Source organism: Erithacus rubecula (genome assembly GCF_903797595.1).
Source record: "Erithacus rubecula genome assembly, chromosome: 19".
Lineage (NCBI taxonomy): Eukaryota > Metazoa > Chordata > Aves > Passeriformes > Muscicapidae > Erithacus > Erithacus rubecula.
In genome coordinates, this window is record NC_136671.1 from 2459261 (window position 1) to 2479569 (window position 20309).

Consider the following 20309-nt stretch of genomic DNA (forward strand, 5'->3'; position numbering starts at 1 on the left):
CTGATTCCTTGACACACAGCTCAAGATCTCTTTCCCAGTTTTAACTTTAGAGTTCAACAAAAGAAGTGTTTAGTATCCCATCTCCATTTCCAAATGGAAATTGCACAGTCAAGAACAACCTTGGGAGTTAATCACAATCCAGATCAAATGAGAAAACAAACAAGTAGAGCTGGAATCTGTTTGAGATGAAGAGAAGCACAAACTTTTCAGGACACCAAGAGAGATGCTGGCACCACCCTTTGGATGGGGAACACCTCAGTCCCAGCTGAGTAGAACTCAGAGACCTTCCCCACACTGTGCCTCGTCCCATCTCGTGTGGGCAGAAATGTCAAACCCCAGTGAAGAGCTGAAGTGTAGTGAAAACGGTGGGAAATCTGTGAAACCTTTAACATCCTGTACAGACAAGAAATCATACAGCCATCAGTCAGCAAGGGAGTGGTAAAAGGAGAGGCTTTCCCTTGACACAGGATGGAAAAGCAGCCAGGCTCAAAACCAAGGGGGCACCAGACCCTTCTGAGAGACAGGACTGAAAGGAAAAGATTCCCTCCAAACCTTCTGCAGGGCTGAGCTTTCCCCAGTGGCTCTGAGGAGAACTTAACCACACAGCTCTACATGAAATCCATCACTGGAGATTAAACAAAAAGGATGAAGAGCTTTCAAAAGTTGATTATATTCAAATGCAATAGCAGCAGCAGCCCTTATGGAAACATCCCATTCAAATACCAGCAAGAACAGAAATGCACACGTGGGAGACCTGGCAGAGGCTTTCCAGCTCAGACCTTCAGTGCCTTCTGCACCCACTGACAGAAGGACAGAGGCTGAAAACATCATTATTGGGACAACATCCCTTGACCTGGTGATACAGGGTGATGCTGATTCTATTTTTTATCCATAAAAATACATATGGAAAGACACAGATTATATACACATGAAAATTACAAACATACCACATGGCCACCATTAAACAGGAGACCTGCTTGTTTTTTGGTTTTTTTTCACACACTGAAATAGGTCATTTTTATTTTATGTACACACATGCAGGTTTGCAGTTTGTACCCACATGTTTTCTCTACAAATTCAGAGGTTCACAGCTTTCCTGGTTAATTCAGAATTTAATCCATTTGCCACATTAGACAGGATTTTGTTTCCATAGGTTTTTGTGGTACGTGATTATGTTTATATTGACTTTTTTATTGAGATTGAAAATAAGGTATTTCCTCCACAGTCCTAACTCAATTCAAATATTTCTCACATCCTTGCTGGTCACTTTATCTAATCTTTTTGTACCTCACTTGGGCAATCTGCTCCAGGGGTATCTCTAACAGCAGGGGCTGACCATGCTTTCTCTCTCTCTCTCTGTTAGTTTCCCTCATGCAGAAGAATGAATTTATCAATTACACCAGTTCTTGAGTTACATGTGCCTGAGCCTTACAAGACTGATAAGAAAACTGAAAACAAATACATCCAAAGACTGAGTTATCTAATAGTTGGCCATCTGCTTAGGAAAATCATTTTAAGTAGTTACAGCAATTCTATTAACTATTTACCAAGTGAGTCATGTTGTTCTCTTTAAGTTAACCCTTCCTGTCTCTGTGGGCTCAGTGCCCCAGGCAGTTTTGAAGAAGGTGCTCAATCACCCTTCTTCCTTTCAGGCTAAGCAACCCCCCTGCCCTCGAGACCCCAAAAACCCACTGTTCAGGGCACAAAAGAGCAGAAAAGCATCCGTGACTCGCAGACCACACAAACCAACGCGCAGAAAATCTCCTGGCAGGAGCATCCCCGGCCACAGCACTGACACAGCGGGATGGGAGCGCACGGGCTGTGCCAGGCAGGTCAGCCCAGGGCAGGGCAAGCCCTGCAGCAATCCTGCAGCAGCGCTGGGGACAGCCCGCAGCTGGCAGCCTGTCCGCCTGTCCCTCGGCCGCCTGTCCCCAGCACAGGGGCTCAGCCCCGGCGAGCTCCCGGGCACAGGGAGCTCTGCTGGGGAACCCGCCAGAGATAAGGCAGGGCTGGGGCTTTGGGGGCAAGGAATGGGGCAAGACCGCACAGGTTTGAACCATCAGTTCACTCCCTGCCCTTTTCCCCTTTGCACGACAGTGAAGTGCATAGAAATCTCCTTGGAAAGCACTACAGAGAAGTTTGAAGGGTGCTCCTGTGGAATCCCTATTTTCTCGTTAAGCACAAATATCTGCTGAAGGGCCGGAGGGCGGCTGGGTGCAGGGAGGCAAAGTCCAGCACCTGATGTTTGAGGGAAGATCCGTGGAGCAAACATCTTGGAGCGCGGGGGTGTGTCGAGGGACTGACAGCTGGGAACGAGCGCGGAGTGAAAAGCACCGGCTCCACGGGGGAGACAAACACCGTCCGAGCCGGGCACGGGCAGCGGGGCTAAATCGCCCCGTCCTGGGGCTCGGCTGCACCGAGGGGGCAGCGGGCGGCTGCTTTTCAAATTCGCGAGACAGGCGGGAGAGGGAGCGGGGCTGCCGTGAGGGAAGCGAGGGCAAGCGAGGGCAAGCGAGGGGAAGCGAGGGGAAGCGAGGAGAAGCGAGGGCAAGCGAGCGCACGGCGGTGCCGAGGCCGGGGAGCGCCGCGCCCGGGATGCTCCAGCGGGACGAGCCCGCAACCCGTCCCGGCAGGGAGATGCCCTCTGCCCCGGGAACTGCACCCCTGCCCCGCCGCCCCTTCCCTCCCCGCCGGCCTCACCCACCTGGGCTCGGGGCTCCGCTCCGCTCCGGCCGCGCCCGGAGCCCGCGGCGCTGCCGCCGCTGCCCCGCTCCGCTCCCGCCTCCGCGCAGGACGCGGCGGCCGCGGCTCCCCCTGCAGGGCGGCGCGGGGCGGCCCCGCACCGGGAGCGGAACGGGAACGGGACACGGGAACGGGAATGGGAATGAGAACGGAACTGGCAATGGGAACGGGAATGGGACGCGTAGTCACGGGAACGGGAATGGAACCGGGAACGGGGACGGCACCGGGACGCGAGGCCACAGGAACGGCTCCCGCTCCCAGCCCCTCACCTGGATGGGATGGGATGGGATGGGATGGGATGGGATGGGATGGGATGGGATGGGATGGGATGGGATGGGATGGGATGGGATGGGATGGGATGGGATGGGATGGGATGGGAGCCCGGCAGCCCCGCAGCTTTACCTGGGGCTCGGTGCCGCCACGGGCAGCCCCGAGCAGCATCCCCGGCCGGGCTGGAGGGGAGAGGGAGGGCACTTACTTGAGAGTCCTCGCTAGTGGTGAGGGACCTGCGAGTGACAGCAGCGGCTTTGACTGGGCTTGATCTGCATACAATGAAAGGAGGAAAGAAAGGAGAGGAAAGGAGAGGAGAGAGAAAACGGAAGGGAAAAGGAGAGGGGAGAGGGGATTAGAGGAGAGGGGATTAGAGGAGAGGGGATGAGAGGAGAGGAGAGGAGAGGAGAGGAGAGGAGAGGAGAGGAGAGGAGAGGAGAGGAGAGGAGAGGAGAGGCGAGGAGAGGAGAGGAGAGGAGAGGAGGAGAGGAGGAGGAGAGGAGAGGAGAGGAGAGGAGAGGAGAGGAGAGGAGAGGAGAGGAGAGGAGAGGAGAGGAGAGGAGAGGAGAGGAGAGGAGAGGAGAGGAGAGGAGAGGAGAGGAAGAGGAGGAGAGGCCGAGGAGAGGAGGAGAGGAGAGGAGAGGAGAGGAGAGGAGAGCCTTCTCACTACATTACTTTAAGCATCTACTTCTTTCCCGGCTGGAGAACCCACCCAGCGAGTGGAAGGCTGCAGCTGCACCGCGCAGGGCTGCGGGGACACCGGGCCAGGCTGCGCACACAGAGAACTTCACTCTCTTCTCCTCCCAGCTGCCACTACCACCTAGGGAGAGGAGCCTGTGCAGCACCGCTCTGCAGAGCTCTCTGCGGGGATACTGACACTCGGACAGCAGGTTCACATTCCCGGCGGGCAGGCGGCCCTGGATCCCCCGGCGCTGCCCCTGGGGCTGCTGTCCCCCGCCAGCTCCTGCTCCTCCGAAGGACTCGGGGACAGCCGTGACTCATCTCGCAGCAATTCTGAAACAGGGACAGAACCTCTCGAGAATTCGGTCCCATTGGTCTTTGTGGGCATCTTCTAAGCTTTTTAACTTCCATTTTCCAAGTTTATCTCTTAGCAAGTAAGTAATCTATGTGTTCCTATTGGGTGGACATTGCAAACAGGAAAAACCACGAGCGTGACTCCACAATTCCCACCAACTCCATGGCAGGTCCCAGCTGTGACAGACTGATGCAGCTCAGGGACAGCCAGCCCAGGCCCGTGTGTGCAGGGACTGCCACAGGTCGGCAGAGAAGTTTTATTCCAGGATTCCCCCCTCCAGGAGCATTCCCACAGCACTGACACCCAGCACGGCTCACCCTGCCTTCCCTGGCAGCAGCAGTGTAAAGCAGTGATGCTCTACATTTCCTTGGTTTAACAAGACAGTAGGAAAGAAGGAGCAGAACTGGCACCAGCCCCTTCAGTGCCAACCTCAAAATCTATGAGCATCTAAGCATTAAAACTTCAGCCCTGGCAGCAGCAGCTGGCACCTGAGCTGCCCTCCCCTGCCCTCTCACCCCCATGGTCCATGGGCTGGCTCAGCCACGCAGCTGGGAACTACAGAGCACAGTGAAGGCTGCTCCAAACACAATGGGAATCCTCTGGGGAGGAAAAAAAGTAATTTTTTCCCAGGAAGCTACAGAAAAAGCTGGAGTAATTTACCACACAGTAACATGAAATGATTTTAAGGAACACATACACTGACTAGGCAAGTCAAGAGAAAAAGCAAAGGTGGGAGATGAGAAAACCAGGAGCCTCATCAAAACATGCTGCATAAATGATAGATTTAGAAATGCCACCTGCCTACATGATGTTTACCAGAGCTTTTTAAAAAATGCTGACACTAGGAACGGGATACTGTTCATGTAATGGCCTCACATCTGCCCTGTTCAAGAGATAGTATTTTCCCACTCCTAGCTGATATTCCATGAAATTTTATGCTGGGCAATTGTTTTTGAACTAGAGGGGCAACTCAGACATCTGCTCAGTGTTGCCCCTTTCCAGGGCAGTGTCTCCTGTACTGCAGATGCTGCCCCTCTCTTTTGCCCAGATCCTCAAAGCCATCCAAATTACTCTCTCCCACTGAAATCAATGAAAGCTGGAATTCAAAATACTTCTAAGGAGCAGGGATGCAGTTTCTAAATATTATTTTGTTCCTGAATACATTAAACCCAAAGCTGTTGCTGTCAACCCCCTTCTCTGAACTTTCAGACTGGTTTATTCCAACAATCCCATCCTCAATAGATCACCTTACAAGTTTCCCAAGTCACAGATGTTCATCACCATCCACCTTTGAAGGACCCCAGAAATGCATCACTGGGTATTTCTTTTCCCAGTGCACCTCTTTGATTTTTGCAGCTAACCAATTTTAACAGAATTTGATGCAGACTACATAAATCTTCTTTTAAATCAGCAAGTCATAGAAGATCCAAAGCAAATGTCCAAGTACTTTCACAGAATTGGCTGATAATGGCTCCCTGACCAGCTTCTAAAGCTTCTTAGAAATTACTTTCCTCCCATAAAAGTGTTCTGACACCAGAAGCACCGAGCCACTGGTTCCTTCCCTCACTGGCCATTCCAGTTTGGACAGCAGATCAGATCCCCATTGTCACCTGCTGATTTTATCTGTGCAGCTGGGAACTCTGCAGTGAGCCAAGATGTTAAAACCAGTATTAACATCTCCCAGAGCAACTCAGCCAGACCCTCTACGTCTTCTGCATGCTCATTTCTCACTTCTGCAAAAGTAACTGTGTTTATAATGAGCAGCTGCTGGTTTATGTCCTATTCAGCAGTTGGATAGGATAACTTCCATTACTCTAATAAGATCTGAATAGATCTGTTACCTTTCTTCCAAAAATTAATTGGTTTTGTAGTGGTTCTATGCCATTGTTCCTGTCAAGTATCAGACCATAATTCTTGTGCATATTCCATGTGCCCTGTCATTACCTCTGGTTATTTCCACTCATGCCCTCCCTTAGCAGTGGCCAGTGACAGTAAATTGACAGTAAGGAATACAAACAGCTTTGATATATTCTCTTTGCTTTTTATTAGAAATGCAGGGGTGGCAGCACCAGAGAATGCAACTTCCCTTGGTCACTGAGGAGAATAAAGCAGCATCACTGTGCCCAGGCACAGTCTGAGAAGGGATGGCATGAGGAGACAGGCTGAAACCTCCTGGAAACAAAACAGCTCTGAGCAGCCCCCACAGCCATGGCAAGCTACTGCCACATGCTCAGAGCTGCCTCTGAGCTGAAAGGAGTCCAGCACTGCAAGGACAGAAATTAAATTTTCTGCTTCTCCCATGTGGAGCCAAGAAAGGCTTTCTTATTCCTGGAAAGCAGAGCTGCAGTAACATCCTGTTCACTGTCTCACTGAACAAGCCAAACTCCTGAGTTTTGGGCAGCTGAAGAGTCGTGATAAGAGTATTTGCACTCCTCAGACTCAGCAACTCAGCTCAAGCAGTGAACCCTAGAAAGCCTGTGTAGAACAACCCTTGAAATGCTTCCTTCAAAAAGGTGAGAGCAGAGCAAATAAAAACCTCATGCTCCAGACCTCCTGTGAAACTCACCCTTCTCCTCCCTGGCACAGCAGGAGGGACACCTTGGGCAGCTCAGGGATACCTGGGACACAGCACAGACTCAAAACCAAACACAGCCTGCTGGCCTGGCAAGCACAAAACCATTCCCAGGTACTGAGGCTTGTGGAAGACTGAAAATGATCAATTTGCCTAGGACAGAATCTGGGAGAATAAACCATATTTTAAACAGAAAAATTATTTGTTTAAATGCTTTATCAGTTTTGAGGCTCTTCTCTGTCTAGAAATTTTTCTAAGCAGACTGAATTATTTAATACATGCAAAATGACATTTAAGGGATGCATATTTTGCCAAGAACATCAAACTGAGTATTGTATTAGCACACACATTCAATGTTGTCAAACAGGACATTTAAAATGGTGTGTTCTGACTTGTACATATTCCCACAAACACTGCCTGAATCCCCTCAAAAGCAGTGAGAGACACCTGTGTTAGTCTGAAAGAATGGATGAGGGCACAGTTAATCAAGGTCCTCTGGATATACCAGCAATCATTCAACACAAAAGACAGATATATATATAAATAAAAATCTGTATGTGTCTTTGTATACACATGATTATTTAACTCACATTGTTCAATACTAAATATTGGATAGCATTTTAAAAATCAGCATTGGGAAAAGCTTGATTTTTCTGGAGTGTCTCCTTTAACAAAGTTACACATACAGAACTGTGTTGGCAATGCCATGGCTAAAATCATAATGAAGGACACTCCTGAAGCCTTTTTGCACAAATGTTCAATTCCAGCACTGGAGGAGTTCAGCTTTTACCAAAGGAAGAGAAGCTGAAGTCAAGGTAGGATTTGCCCTCACAGGGAAATGCAAACCATATCCCAAGACAGTGTGAATCCAGTCTGGGTTGGGAAGCAAGGAAGATTTTCAGTAATCCCATGTCAGGAGTTGGCCACTCTCCATAAAAGGCACTGCCCAAACAGACTGTGGCTTTATTTCTCCCAGTGCTATTCAGCATGACAGACTATGAGATGGAATTCAATCTAAATTTAAGCACTCTCTGTAAACTATTAATAGAAGAAAAACTGGTAGCATGAATCATCATGTGGGAGCTGCAGAGCAACAGCTAAAATATAACTTACCTTTACACAATAAATGAACTGTTGGAGTTGAAAGGCCCAGCAGAAGTCACTTGATTCTCCTTCACTTGAACTATTCTCATTTTGTTTTGAGGAGCAATGAGAGGGCAAATCTTATTTTACTTGACAAAACAACACTGTGCACAGCTCAGCTTTGTCACAACCCAAACTGGAGACAAAAAGAGGCTGCTGACCCTCTCCCCACCACCCCTGCTAGGAGATAGAGCTGGAAATGTTGGTGCAAAATGACACAGCTGCAGAGGTTTACAGAGCTGAGCTCATGTTTTAGCACCCCATTTCAATGTGCTGCACCTCTGGCCAAGAGCAGAACAGCCCCAAACCTTCCTTTTGCATTCTGCCTCTGCCCAGACCAAAGTCCAGCTGCATTATTTTCTCAGAGCAGTCGTTTTGGGGTGGGGAGGGGGATTCCTGGCAGCTCCTGAGCTGCAAAGCTGACAGTGCAAAGCTGTGATTCTGCAGCCAGCCCTGGCTATGCCCAGTGCAGCCCATGCACTCTGAGTGTGGCCCCAAGGAGACACAGCCTTAACTCAACACAGTGGCATTTTGGTGCTCTATGGGATATTTATTTTTGAAAAATATGATATTGTCAACAGCTCAGTGAAGTTGTCTCCAGACTGTTATGTCTCCTTCTCAAGTTTCTTTCATTTTTAAGAGCTTAACTTTTAGGCTTCTGGCGTGAGGAAAGAGCCTAAAATGGTTTAAGCAAAGGACATAAACAAGGGAGTGAGCTATGCACAGCACTGGAGAGAAGCACAAATAGTGCCCCACACTAGAGAATCAATGCACATGTCTAGGAGCAAAAATACTGTCAGGAGACAATTCTGTGTCCAACCCTATTTTCATAATGAGATTAAGAAGCTTTCAAAGAGCTGAAAATCCTGAAGGACAACGACCATTTAAGAAAATCTGACATCATATTTTTCAAATTGGACATTTCACATACAGAAATTCAGTTCTACAAAAAGGGTTAAACAATAGTGACACAGGAAATAGCAGACAAAGATTAATAAAAACCTTAGCCTGGATTAGAATTGGTAGCAACAGTTTCTCATCTGCTTCTTTAAAAATTCATAGGCAATTTTTTTTTTTCGGAACAAAGACTTGCATGGGAGAAGTTTCAAATCAAGTCTTCTAATAGAAATGAAACTAATAAAAATATTTAATTAGACATAAATGCTCTTCTAATCTTGAGCTGCCAGGAACAGAGACACTAATTGGCCAAATGGCCCATTCAAGGTGCTGGGCTGCAGCACCAAGCAGGAATTCATGGAGAAGGCACTGGAGCTTCCCCAGAGTCATCACAACTTTATCAGCAAATTCCAAGGAGAATTCACTCAACCTTTAGCAATGAGGATGAAAAAGAAAAGCACTTGTGATATGAGAATATCTCAACATGCAATGTTGGGCTCAAGGGAAGACAGTGCTGAAAAAACAACACAAAGCACTGATGAGGGAGCTGAGAGGGGCACAGAATTCAGCTCCCTTCCTGATTGCTTGGTAAGTTCTACCAGTAGCTGCTGGCTGTAAATAGCTTCCTAGGTAAGAGGAAAATTAAGAAAGGAGTTAACTTTCAATGATAAGGGTCTCCTATCAAGTAATTCTGTGTGGTAAAAAGCACATCTGATCTCTGCCACAGACAAGATTTAACCCAAGTCTCTGCTGTCCATCAGAGTCATTGTGAAACCCTTTAGCACAATTTCAGCAGTTCTGCATTGCAAACTTTGCTCCTCCACAGAATTTAACTGCAGAAAAACCATGACTCCATATCAGCTTTTGTGATTGAATACAGTGCAATATTATATTGCTGTTGCTTCTGGGGTATTTATTTTACTATTCCATATAGCTGCAGCTCTTCATTACAGTAAGATCTTAAAAATTAATGAACCAATTTTATTATATTCAATTTAGACACGCTGATGGAGCTGGCTTTACATTTTTAACAAAATTTTTTTAGTGACAGCTTGGAAGGCAATCCATGAAAATACTCTGGTGAGAGAATATTATTTCAGTGGATATGGGACAGAAAATTTGCAGCTCTACAGGCTGTGCAGAGTTTCAGCATCCCTCAGGCCTGGCCATGTCCTGCCCTCCAGATGCCCACTGCACATGGACAAAGCCCTCCCATGGTGCTGCCATGTGCTTGCTACAGAAAAGAAAAACATCTATTTTCTGACATGAGTCTGCTACACTGCACTTCTGAAACATTTATTTGCAAAAGAAGTATGGAAACTGAAGATCCATGCTTAAAAACAGGATATAAATCCATTTTAAGAACTAAAATGTTTTCTTAAATCAGTCATGATCTTAAACCACACACCTCCAGCAGCTCCAGACACTGCAGGAAGGACTGCAAGGAGTTCTAAGGGAGAATATTTCACCTCAAGAAAGGAGAAACAAGACACTTTCTTGCAGAATAACATTACTGAGACAAAGGCTTCTCTGAATTGCTGAACAGTCACAAAACACCACACAAAATCTCAAAAAAAAAAAAAAAAAAAAAAAAAAAGTGGAATTAAAATACCTATACTAGCCAGTGTCTTTCAGAACAATATTTACAATAATTAGGAGCTCAATCCAAACCTCTGGATCCAGTTTATTCCAGAGCATTTAAAGCTCCAAACCAGCATTTGAAAACAGTCATCATCCTGGATAATTTGAGACCAAACCAGATTTAAGGTGTTTTAAGCTCTATTTTCACCTGGAAAAATTATGTTTAGGCTTCTGCTTTAAATAGTTTGGCCTGTTCTAGAGATAAAGTCCCCAACCTCTCTCCAGTCCAACTCCTTTAGAGACAGAGAGGGAGTGAGCACACAGTTGCCTTACTTGGGTTGGGCTAAGTAACATGTAAGTAATTCTAATCCTGCAATGCATTGCAGAAGTTGCTAAACTGAACATATTCTCTGCAATTTCCTCCTCTAGAACAATTCAGGCCAAGCAGATGCCTTGAACATGTCCCTCTTATCTGGGGTGTTCACTGCCTTATCACTGAAAGTCCTCTGGGGGTAGAGGCTGCTGGTATCCCAAGAGAGATGATTTCCAGAGAAATCCCCAGGCTGTGCACACCAGCCCTTGGCACACACTCCTCAGCTCCACCATTGCTTCCTGCAACACTCCTGAAAAAGCAGTGCCAGCAGCACAGTGAGCACAGCCCCTCTGCAGCCTTCACCCAAGAAAACAAACACACATTCTGCTATTTGCAACCTTTATTTCATGAATAATTAAGAAGAAAACATGGCAACATTGGCAAATTGAAGGCATACATACTAAATACTCATACAGAATACATTATGGAGAAAGTAAATGCCCAGGTCTTTAGTGGTCCTTGCAAACTGAAAGCATATTGGGTCCTCCAAAAGGTTTAGCTTAACACAGGCTTGCTGACTTCAAGTTCCAATCATTACCAACTTGTGCCTTCCAAACCAGAAACAGGGTGAAATACAATTGGAATACTCATTCAAATTTTCCTCAAAAAGCTCTATTTCTCCACTCTAACCAGAAGCAAACAATGTTTTTTCCCTCTTGCCATTTAGATATATGCACTAATACAGCAGCCTAAGTGTTCAAGACACAAGCACTTGTTGAAACACTTTCCATGTTCCCCAGAACCTGCAGGGTCCAGATCTGTACACACACATTCACACATGTGGGTACATCTGTACATTGATGCAAAGCCTCTCTCCATGTAAGATGTGTGTAAACTATTCAAAAGGGTTCTGGAAAAAAACAAAGTACTTGCACTTGTTTAGAAGAATTTCTAAACCCACACACAGACTGACATACAACAGCTGTGTTTCAGGGAGAGTAAAACCAATACAAACCAGAAAAGCTGGATGCATCAGAAGATCTTCTAGAATCACTGGGTTTTGTATCATCCTTAAAGGCCATGGAAAGTGAGCTTTAAATTAGCTATTCAGGAGATACCATTACTGGCTGCAGTGTCATCTCAAACAAGGTTAGTCTTGATCCAGTATAATGCTGTGAAGCAGATTGAGGCATTGGTAAAACTCTCTTCTTTCACCAAGTCCCAAATTCATCACACTTGTGTCAGTCCTGCCTCACACCTGAACAGGAAGCACCCTCATCCAAGAGGTGCAGGGTACCAATTAATGCCCTTCTGGGTTTGATCAGGAGTTGTCCAGAGATCACTGATTTATTTCAGATACACTGAACAACTCTTGATCATTACTGACCTAAAGTGAACTTACAGTCTGGAGGCAAACTAGTCTATGCCTTGTTTAGTAGTGTTATACTTTCTTCCCATTAGATAATATACAGGAAAAACACATTTCTGTTAAAAAAACCCTTCAGATACAAATAAAAGTGCTACTTATAGACAGAAAAATTAACCTTACAATACACAGAAAACCAAAAGTTTCTATCAAACTGAAATGTTTTAAGTTCCAAGGATTAATGACTTGTGAGTGTTACATGTATTTGTGCCCTTCCTAGCTGAACTGATTTAAGTAACCATCCTAACTGAACATATGCAATAACTGGAAACCATTAAAAACCTCCAGAAAAATTTCAACAATGGAACAACCTCCCCCCCCCAAAAAAAACCCCCCAAAACAAAAACACACAAAAGCCCCCAAATCAAACCAAACCACAACAACAACAAAAAACCCACAAAACACTCCACCAAAAAACCCCATCAAACAAACAAAACAAAAAAACAAACCCAAAACAACAACAAAAAAGAAGAGCCCCTTTGTCCCCATTTGTTGAAAGAGTTGAGAATGAAAAATGGACAATTCCATTATTGCAAGTGCAGTCCACAGTCAGCACAGGTCAGTGAGGAGCTGTGGAACTGGGACTGCCAATGGCTCCTGTGCAGCAGGAAATGTCTGCTGGCCCCCTCCCCACCACATAAATACACCAGTTACATGCAATTAAAATAACACAGGGATCACTAGGGGGAAAATGAAAATGCACATCATACACTGCTGTGCTGGGGCAGAGCAGGTTCCAAGCCTTGACTTCCCCAAGCAACTTCCTCATGTTCTAGAACTATGCAAAATACAAAAGCCTTAGAAAAGTGCAACAAAACTAGCTTTATGACATTTTCCTTTCCATTTCCATAAATACAATCTCATAAAAATATTATTAAACAGAAGCATACTTCCCAGTGGAGACCTAACAGGCCACATTTCAGCTTTCAGTAAATGATTTTGCCTAAACTGAAACCCCCTGAAAATAGGGGATTAAAATGAAACCAGATAAATTGCATCAGGCTGCTGTAATATTCTGCCAGAAGTTTGCCCTACTGCTCTGCATCCCCAAGTCCTGCTGGACTGAGGGGAACTTTCTGTGCAACTCTGTGGCCTTTGGGTAAGGAATATTCCAAGCAAAAGCTAATATCAGTTGGAAGGAAGTCATCTGGTGTTCATAGGTTTTACTGAAGTTTCATTGGGAGGAATAATTCTAATATCACAGAATGAATGAGCTCAAGGAGATCAGGGCAGTGGCTTTGTCAAAACGAGTTCAAGGGTGTGGCATCCAAATAACTGGCAAGTGTAGCAAAACAAAAAAAAAAAGAAAAAAAGACTTGTATCAATTAACAGAAATCAGAACTGTACAAACCTCGACCTTTTAAGTTATTTAGCATTAATTATCCACAGCATACTTGCTACATATTTCAGATGCTTAACATCTCGGGTTAGATAATTATAGAGTATACTACAAGACTGATTCTAAAATCAGGGAACACAACAGAAGAGCCTTAGCTGAAGGAGGGACACAGCAAGCCACACAGTAATTTAAAACCCATCCAGCCACTCTCCCATGAAAGCAGAAACACCATTAAAGATACCTTGCTAAACAGGGACAATTAAATGTATTAAGAGATGTCTGTGTTTTGCCAGTCAACACACACTAACTTGGGAAAGCACAATGGCATGTCCAGCACTTGTGGCTGACTAAGACACTTTAATAGCACTTCTCACCAAGTAATTTCTCAAACTGGCTAATATTAGCTCAAAGAAAGGGATTCACTAATGGTAGCTTAAAGAAAGGAACTGCAGAAATAGAGCTCAGCAGAACATAAAAATCAAACAGAAATAAATATTTACCAAGTCAAGGGAAGGACCACAAACAAACTCTACAGCTAACTCAGTCCATACATGAACATGACTATTTTAAAGTCTTTTTGCTACACCACTTCAATCCACAACAGGCAAAAAGTAGCATGAAGATGTACAGCTGGATTCCCTCCCAGAAGGAGTCAGGAGCTCCTGCTTGGGGCTGTGTTAGTTGTGAGAGGCAAACAAGAAGTGAAGCCACCACAGGAGTCACAAAACACAGTTTAAAGGTGTTTAAAGGTGAAAGTGCCTCACTTCAGCCTTTTGGAGGGACTGTCACTCACCACCTGAACACCAGGCAGGGTCCCAGGCACAGGCAGGAAGAAAAACACCCACAAGTTCTCCAAATCTCCAGCTTCCCAAATAATCTTGGTTAAAACTAAACTGCAATAAAAATTGTGCCCTGGGCCAAATATGTACAGAAATAGAATTGAGTGGAAGTAATCTGGTAATGCAGAAGAACCCAAATGTCTAGAGTGTTGAAACTGAAAAAATAGCAAAGAACTTAACACAGAGATCAGTGAGAGAAATGAGACTCAATGTCACAGCTGCACAACTCACAAGGCTGATCCTCAGCAGCTCAAACCACTGGACTGCACCAAGGAGGGCTCCAACTGATTTCTCCTCCTGCACCTAAAACCAGAGATCCACTGCTGCCAGGGACAGTAATAGGAGTTTACACCAATAAATTAAAGAAAAGTTCATTTAGCTCTGGCAAATTAAGGGCCTTCTAAGACATGATGATGGACTTCACAGAAAAACACAAACAGTGGAAATATTTCATAAAATTGGAGACAAAAATTATCAGAAACACTACATGTAGCCCAAGGAATATGAGACAAAAATCTACCTTTAAATCAGAATATGTCATAATTATATACTATATTCTGGATAAACTATCCACAAACACAAATTTAAAAGTGAAAATTTCACTCAGTTTTTCAGAGGCATGGGAATAAGATTTTTTTCTGAGGGCCAGAGATTCACACTGGAGACACTAAATTAGTGTTTCTATTTAAACAGACATCCAAATCAAACTAGATTAAACAAAACCAAGTGAAAACCAAGCCAAGTGTAACACCTATGGAAGTGTTTCCATCCACAGGGGGGTGGCACAGCTGTACCTGCACCAGGATGTCCCACATTCCTTTCTGCTGCCCACCCTACAGCTGGCCATGAGTAACCCTGATATTCTAGAGCATTTGCAAGGCACATAGTAAAATATAAATGGATAACAACATATTTTCAGTACATTCAGAAATATCTTCTGGATTTAAAGGAAAATAAATCAGCATAAACTTGCACAAAAAACCAGGCTGTTTCAGGATTAACTATGAACAGAAACCAAATCCAGAGTATTTACCCCACATCCAGAAAGGCTACTGGTATTTTTCCTCTTGAAGAACTGAATGTGGTTTGAACCTTCAGAAAAACACATTGTAGAGTGCAGCAGGGCATTGTGTTTGCTTTAGATCCTCCATTGCTTCATTCCTTCCACTCACAGCTGTGCAGCACCTCACAGGTAAAGGCTCAGATACATCAGGACACAAAAACCTCTTCATGAAGCCCAGGGTTCTTGGGCTGGATTCACAGAGTTTGATCACACAGATCACACCAAGAAGTTTACAGAGCTCTGAAGTTCATAACAAGATCCTTTCTTTAATTCCTGCTAGCTTTTCTCTCTCTTCCTTTCTGAAGACCAGCAGCTCGTGTTTTTTATCAGAAAGGATCTGGCAAATGTGATTTCTCCTTTGCAAAATGGTTACACACTCAGGGCTATTGCATTTAAGGACTCTGACAACATTCCAGGTAAATGAAGATGACCACTGGATAAAAAAAAAATCAGCTCAAAGCTTGAATTACCTCACCGAAACAGGTTATAAGTGAATTTAGATCCAGAAATACCATCATTTTCATTAGAAAAATATTTTTTTAACTCTAAGGCAATGAATAAGACAATCATAGATAAGGATTTCTGTTCAAAGGATAAACAGAAGGGTTTTTTTAAACACTGATTGGTAAAATCTGGAATTTAATAACAGGAGATAGAAAGCAAGACAGCAATAATGTGTATTTTCACTAAGACTATTCTTATTGAAAGTAATGAAGTAAAAAAAATTGAAGAAATATAGAGGAGAGGAAAATGTATTTCAGACTTTTATTAAAATCTGTTAATGAAGATGTTTCCCTTGAAACCTCTCTTGCAACAATTGTCTTTAGATTATGTTGGCCCTTCAAATGCACCAATTAATAAACTGAGGGTCTCTACTTCTGGTTCTAAAGAGCTGTAAGAATGTTTGAGACAATGCTGCTCTGAAAACTTCTCCAAGGGCCCTCAGCACAGGTGAAATTACTATTTTGCAAAGTTCCATCATTCTCACAGGCACATCAGTGTAAATGTGTATTCTTATACAATGCTAGAGACATGCTGAACTATCACTCTTCACACGGGCTATGTTCTTCAGATGATAAGGTTTGGGATTTGGCAATACTTTTGAGTTCAATCTGTGCTTTTATACCATGAAGGAGTTTCACAGATGCCAGGCACAGTTGCATTCACTGGGTTAACATCTATGACATTCAAACTGTCCTTAACAGTCGGAAGAGCACCATAGAACAGATTTATTTTCCTTACAGTGGGGTTACTGCTGAAAGAGCCTGTGCTTATAAATAGCAGCTGTTACAGAATCACTGCTCAAGTTGGCTTCTGCTTAATATTAATGAGATGTTCCGTGGCTGAACTGCTGGTAAGTGCTCAGAAAAGCAAGAGGCAGAAGCAGTGAGGGAGTGAAGTCTCCCCTCGATTTGACAAACAAGATTACAACACACAGCTGGTGACAAATGGAGCCATGAAACCTTGGGAGCCATTAACATTCCACAGCAGGCCTGAAGTGCCAGGACAGATCAACTCAGTGATCACTAAGGCACTTAAACTCTTCTGCCCAAGAGCTGCTAAATGAATTCAGGTACATTTTCAGAGGAAAAAAAAAAAAAAAAAAAAAAAAAAAAAGAAGTTGAGCAGACTGAAGTTTCTCAATTCCTTCCTTGTGACAGTGAGTCATTTCCACGCAATATTAGAGACTGCTGGGTGTACACACATTACATCAGTTCCTCCATAGTCCTTCCCAGAGACATCTCACCTTCTGTCACTCAGATGAGGATGTGCAAGACCAATGAAAAACACACAGAAAACATGGCAAAGTTGGATTTTGAGACAAACTACTTCATTATTACATCTTATTAAGAGGATCTTCTCTGCAGAAGAAATGCTACCCCAGTTCCAAACTTCTACCACACATACCCAAGACGTGTGCTCGTATTGCTGTAGAGGAAAGCCCAGGTGGCTGTGTGTGCTGCACAGGCAAAGGAGGAAGAGAGCAAAGAACAAGCCAGACAAGGGGTGATGACTGATTCATTTCTGATAGAGTGGAAGCACAGGGACTTTGCACAGATTCCTTGAAGTGTAGCGTACCCTGAAAGGCAGGAGCTGCATGTGCTAGTCTTTACAATCCATAAGATAAAGATGAAAGCCACATCACTGTGACAGAGGTAGGCTTATAAATGAAGCTTTAGAATGAAGTCTTCTTCTGTGCCAGATTTTTCGAGGTATCAAGAGCACTTTTCCCCTCAATTTGTCATTATGGAATCAAAGCTTGTTTTTGTGGAATATTGTGCACATTTTAAAGGATGGAGAATAACTGTATAGGCAATAACTAAGTTACCATTAGGAACTCTACTGCACTGGACTACCATATGCTGTGGGCAGAATATTCAGAGAATCAGGATGCTACAAAAAGTTCAATAATATGATGCCATGTAATCCTTTTCCTTCTCAAAGCTTTATCTGTACATTCAGTCTCCAATATGCCAGAGGAAGCATTCACCTCACCCTCCCAGCAAAGAAAGTTTCAGGAAGTCTGACTGGAGAGGCAGCACAGAAGTAGTTCAGGCTCTTTAGGCTACATAATTAATCTGAATAGCTTAACAACTTGGGTTATTCCAAGCACTGTGGCAACAAGTTCTTGCTTTTAAATAGTTGTTTCCATGCTTAGTAGCTGAAGCAATCTGAGGCAATCCAAGGTAGTGTCACTGAAGTTTGAGGGGACTCAAATGTTGCCAGTTTTCAGTGAAATGGGGATTAGCATTTCAGTAAGATTTCCATCTGGTAGCTCATGTTGGTTGTATCCCATGGATCTGTTGAATGATTAGGGTTCAGGTTTCAAAGTATTTGTAAATGGCTGTAACATACAGCATGACATTCTGCCAGTCTGGACGCTCAGTTCGCACCATTTCATTGATGTCCTGTCACAGAAAACAGATGGGTCAAAATCAGCAATGAAAACCCTGAGAGCAATGTGGCAGTGTTTTCACACATTCCTGGGAATGGTCAATCTGTCAAGTTTCCACAATTTAAAGCACTGATGAAGAAAGCCCTGTTTTCTTCCATATATCTTGGTATTACTTACAAAATGTAATGAATAGCACATCTATAGATAGTTCTTTTGTTGACTTGAGATTGAAATGCCTGATGCTGTGCATGCTCAAGCTGTCCCCCACTGAGCACAGCTGGGACAATAGTCAGACTTCAGTGTTCACTTGCCACAGAATCAAGGCCCAGATATTCATTAAAGTTCAAAATTGCCATCTGATTAAGCATCAATAAATAATTGACTCCTATCTACCCTCTTCAGCACATCTACAAGGCAAACAGTGTCATGCTGCTCCTAGTAATTCCTGTTTACTGTAAGGCTCTGTTTGAAAGCTTTGGATGCAGGAATCTCCTGAATTCAAAAAAGAAGTTGAGAGTTCTTTCAGCTGAACATCTTCTTCAGAGAATGAATAATTTCTACTTGCATTCCACTCCTGTTTACATACAGTACTTTCTTAATCCCTCACTCAGGTAAATATGGATGAGAAAAAAAATCCCCAACCCTACACATCACACACAGTGTGCATGTAGGTATGTAAACAGATATTAACTTCTTAAGATGGATACAATTTGCACTTAGACTGAATGCCATTCAATTTGCCTGTTCAGAGTATCTGTAATGAACATCACAAAGAGGAAGGGCAGACAGCAACCATTTGGACTAAGGCTGAATTATGCAGGAATTTCTGCAGTTATTTTCCACGATCTCATTCTTACATCAGCACTTGGTAAGAAACTTCCATGTCTCAAATCAATGCCAAAGTCAAAGTATGAAAGCCCAGGAGCTGCACTGCCATTGTCAGCAAACACAATGCTGGGGGGTAAAAGCACTGATAAGGATCAAGGAAAGTGTTATTTTTAAAAACTCTGTTGTACTGTTAGTTGCTAACTATGGCAGCTTTGTTAGAATTTAGGTTGCAAAAGTATCACTTAAATCTCATTTCTGATAATGGTCATTTCAGCTGAGTTTTTGTGATCACTCACAAGGGTTTGGGATACTCCCAGCTCCACACCTTCAGAAATACTCCTGCTCTAATCAACACTCTACTACTGAAAGCTAATTTTTTTACTCTAAAATTTGTGTAAGAGAACTTTTAAACAATCACTGAAAAAACCTTGCAACTATTTGTTATGATGATAAATTAAAAGTCTAAACTTAATAGGCAAATCTCAACCCTCACACTACACTGAGCAAAAGGAACAAAATACATTGCTTGATTTGTAGCTCCAGAGTTCAAAAAATCCCAAATAATTTACAAGTAGGTCAGAGACAGGACAGATTTAATGGATTCTTGAAAACTGTACTCTCAAATTATTCTCAAACAAATTCATTGCCATTAGTCATATTTATTTTCATATTGGGAGATAAGTGTTGGTGAACCTTCCTTTCAAAGCTTAAGTAGTCTGTCTTTCAGTCATTATTTAGTGTAGTAATCACTAGCTGAGCTCATCTGCTGCTATTTTTAAGTATAAACATCCAAATCTTTTGAGACTACAAAATAGAGCAATTTTGATTTTTATAATGGATCATAACTTATTCCATATATATTTAAATCTTACCAGAGTAGATTTGATGCCAACACTTTCAGCTGCCTGAAAAGCCAAAGTGAAATTTCTTCTCTGCATGAGATATGAAAACATGTCAGAAAACAAGGAAATGCTATTTCAAACATAACAAAACAGTCTTAAGAATGTTCATAATAATGCTATTACTTTTGTTCAAATGGAGCCTATAATATAACTACAGTAATTTAAAAGAGTCATAGGAATGCATGTTTTAATAACATCCAAAAATTTATAATAGTTTTATTTAAATGCCTGTTCAGAAGATAATGCTGAATATCATTGTCAGTGAAGAACAACTGAGTCATAAAATACTAAAGAAGAGATGATTTATTGTCTAAAAAGCATAAATAAAATAATCTCTTCATCCATTAATGAAATAATCCTTTGTTTTTAGATCATTAATTGTAGATCCTGGGCTAAACAGCAGGTAGGAACTGTGGCAGACCAGAATACACAGAGATGATTTGGAAATCCTAGTAACACTGG

General features: G+C 43.3%; 2 protein-coding genes across 6 annotated transcripts in view; both read right to left on the minus strand.

Moving 5' to 3' along the window:
• Positions 1-3909, minus strand: part of ADORA2A (adenosine A2a receptor) — a 28382-nt gene extending 24473 nt beyond the window's left edge. The window contains exon 1 of one of the 4 annotated variants that reach the window (XM_079322833.1): positions 3725-3909. The gene's annotated coding sequence lies outside the window, so the exon portion shown is untranslated. Of the gene's footprint in view, positions 1-2238; positions 2451-2704; positions 2771-3220; positions 3384-3724 lie in introns of those variants that run through there. The other 3 variants (XM_079322834.1, XM_079322836.1, XM_079322835.1) reach the window with 3 other exon arrangements.
• A 7027-nt stretch (positions 3910-10936) lies between these two features.
• SPECC1L (sperm antigen with calponin homology and coiled-coil domains 1 like) overlaps positions 10937-20309 on the minus strand; it is a 62617-nt gene continuing 53244 nt past the window's right edge. For both annotated transcript variants that reach the window (XM_079322779.1, XM_079322778.1), the window contains exons 15-16: positions 19818-19877; positions 10937-18130 (exon numbers count right to left, since the gene is read on the minus strand). In XM_079322779.1, coding sequence (XP_079178905.1) covers positions 18041-18130; positions 19818-19877 — 150 coding nt within the window. In that variant the 3' untranslated portion in view covers positions 10937-18040. The remainder of the gene's footprint in view (positions 18131-19817; positions 19878-20309) is intronic.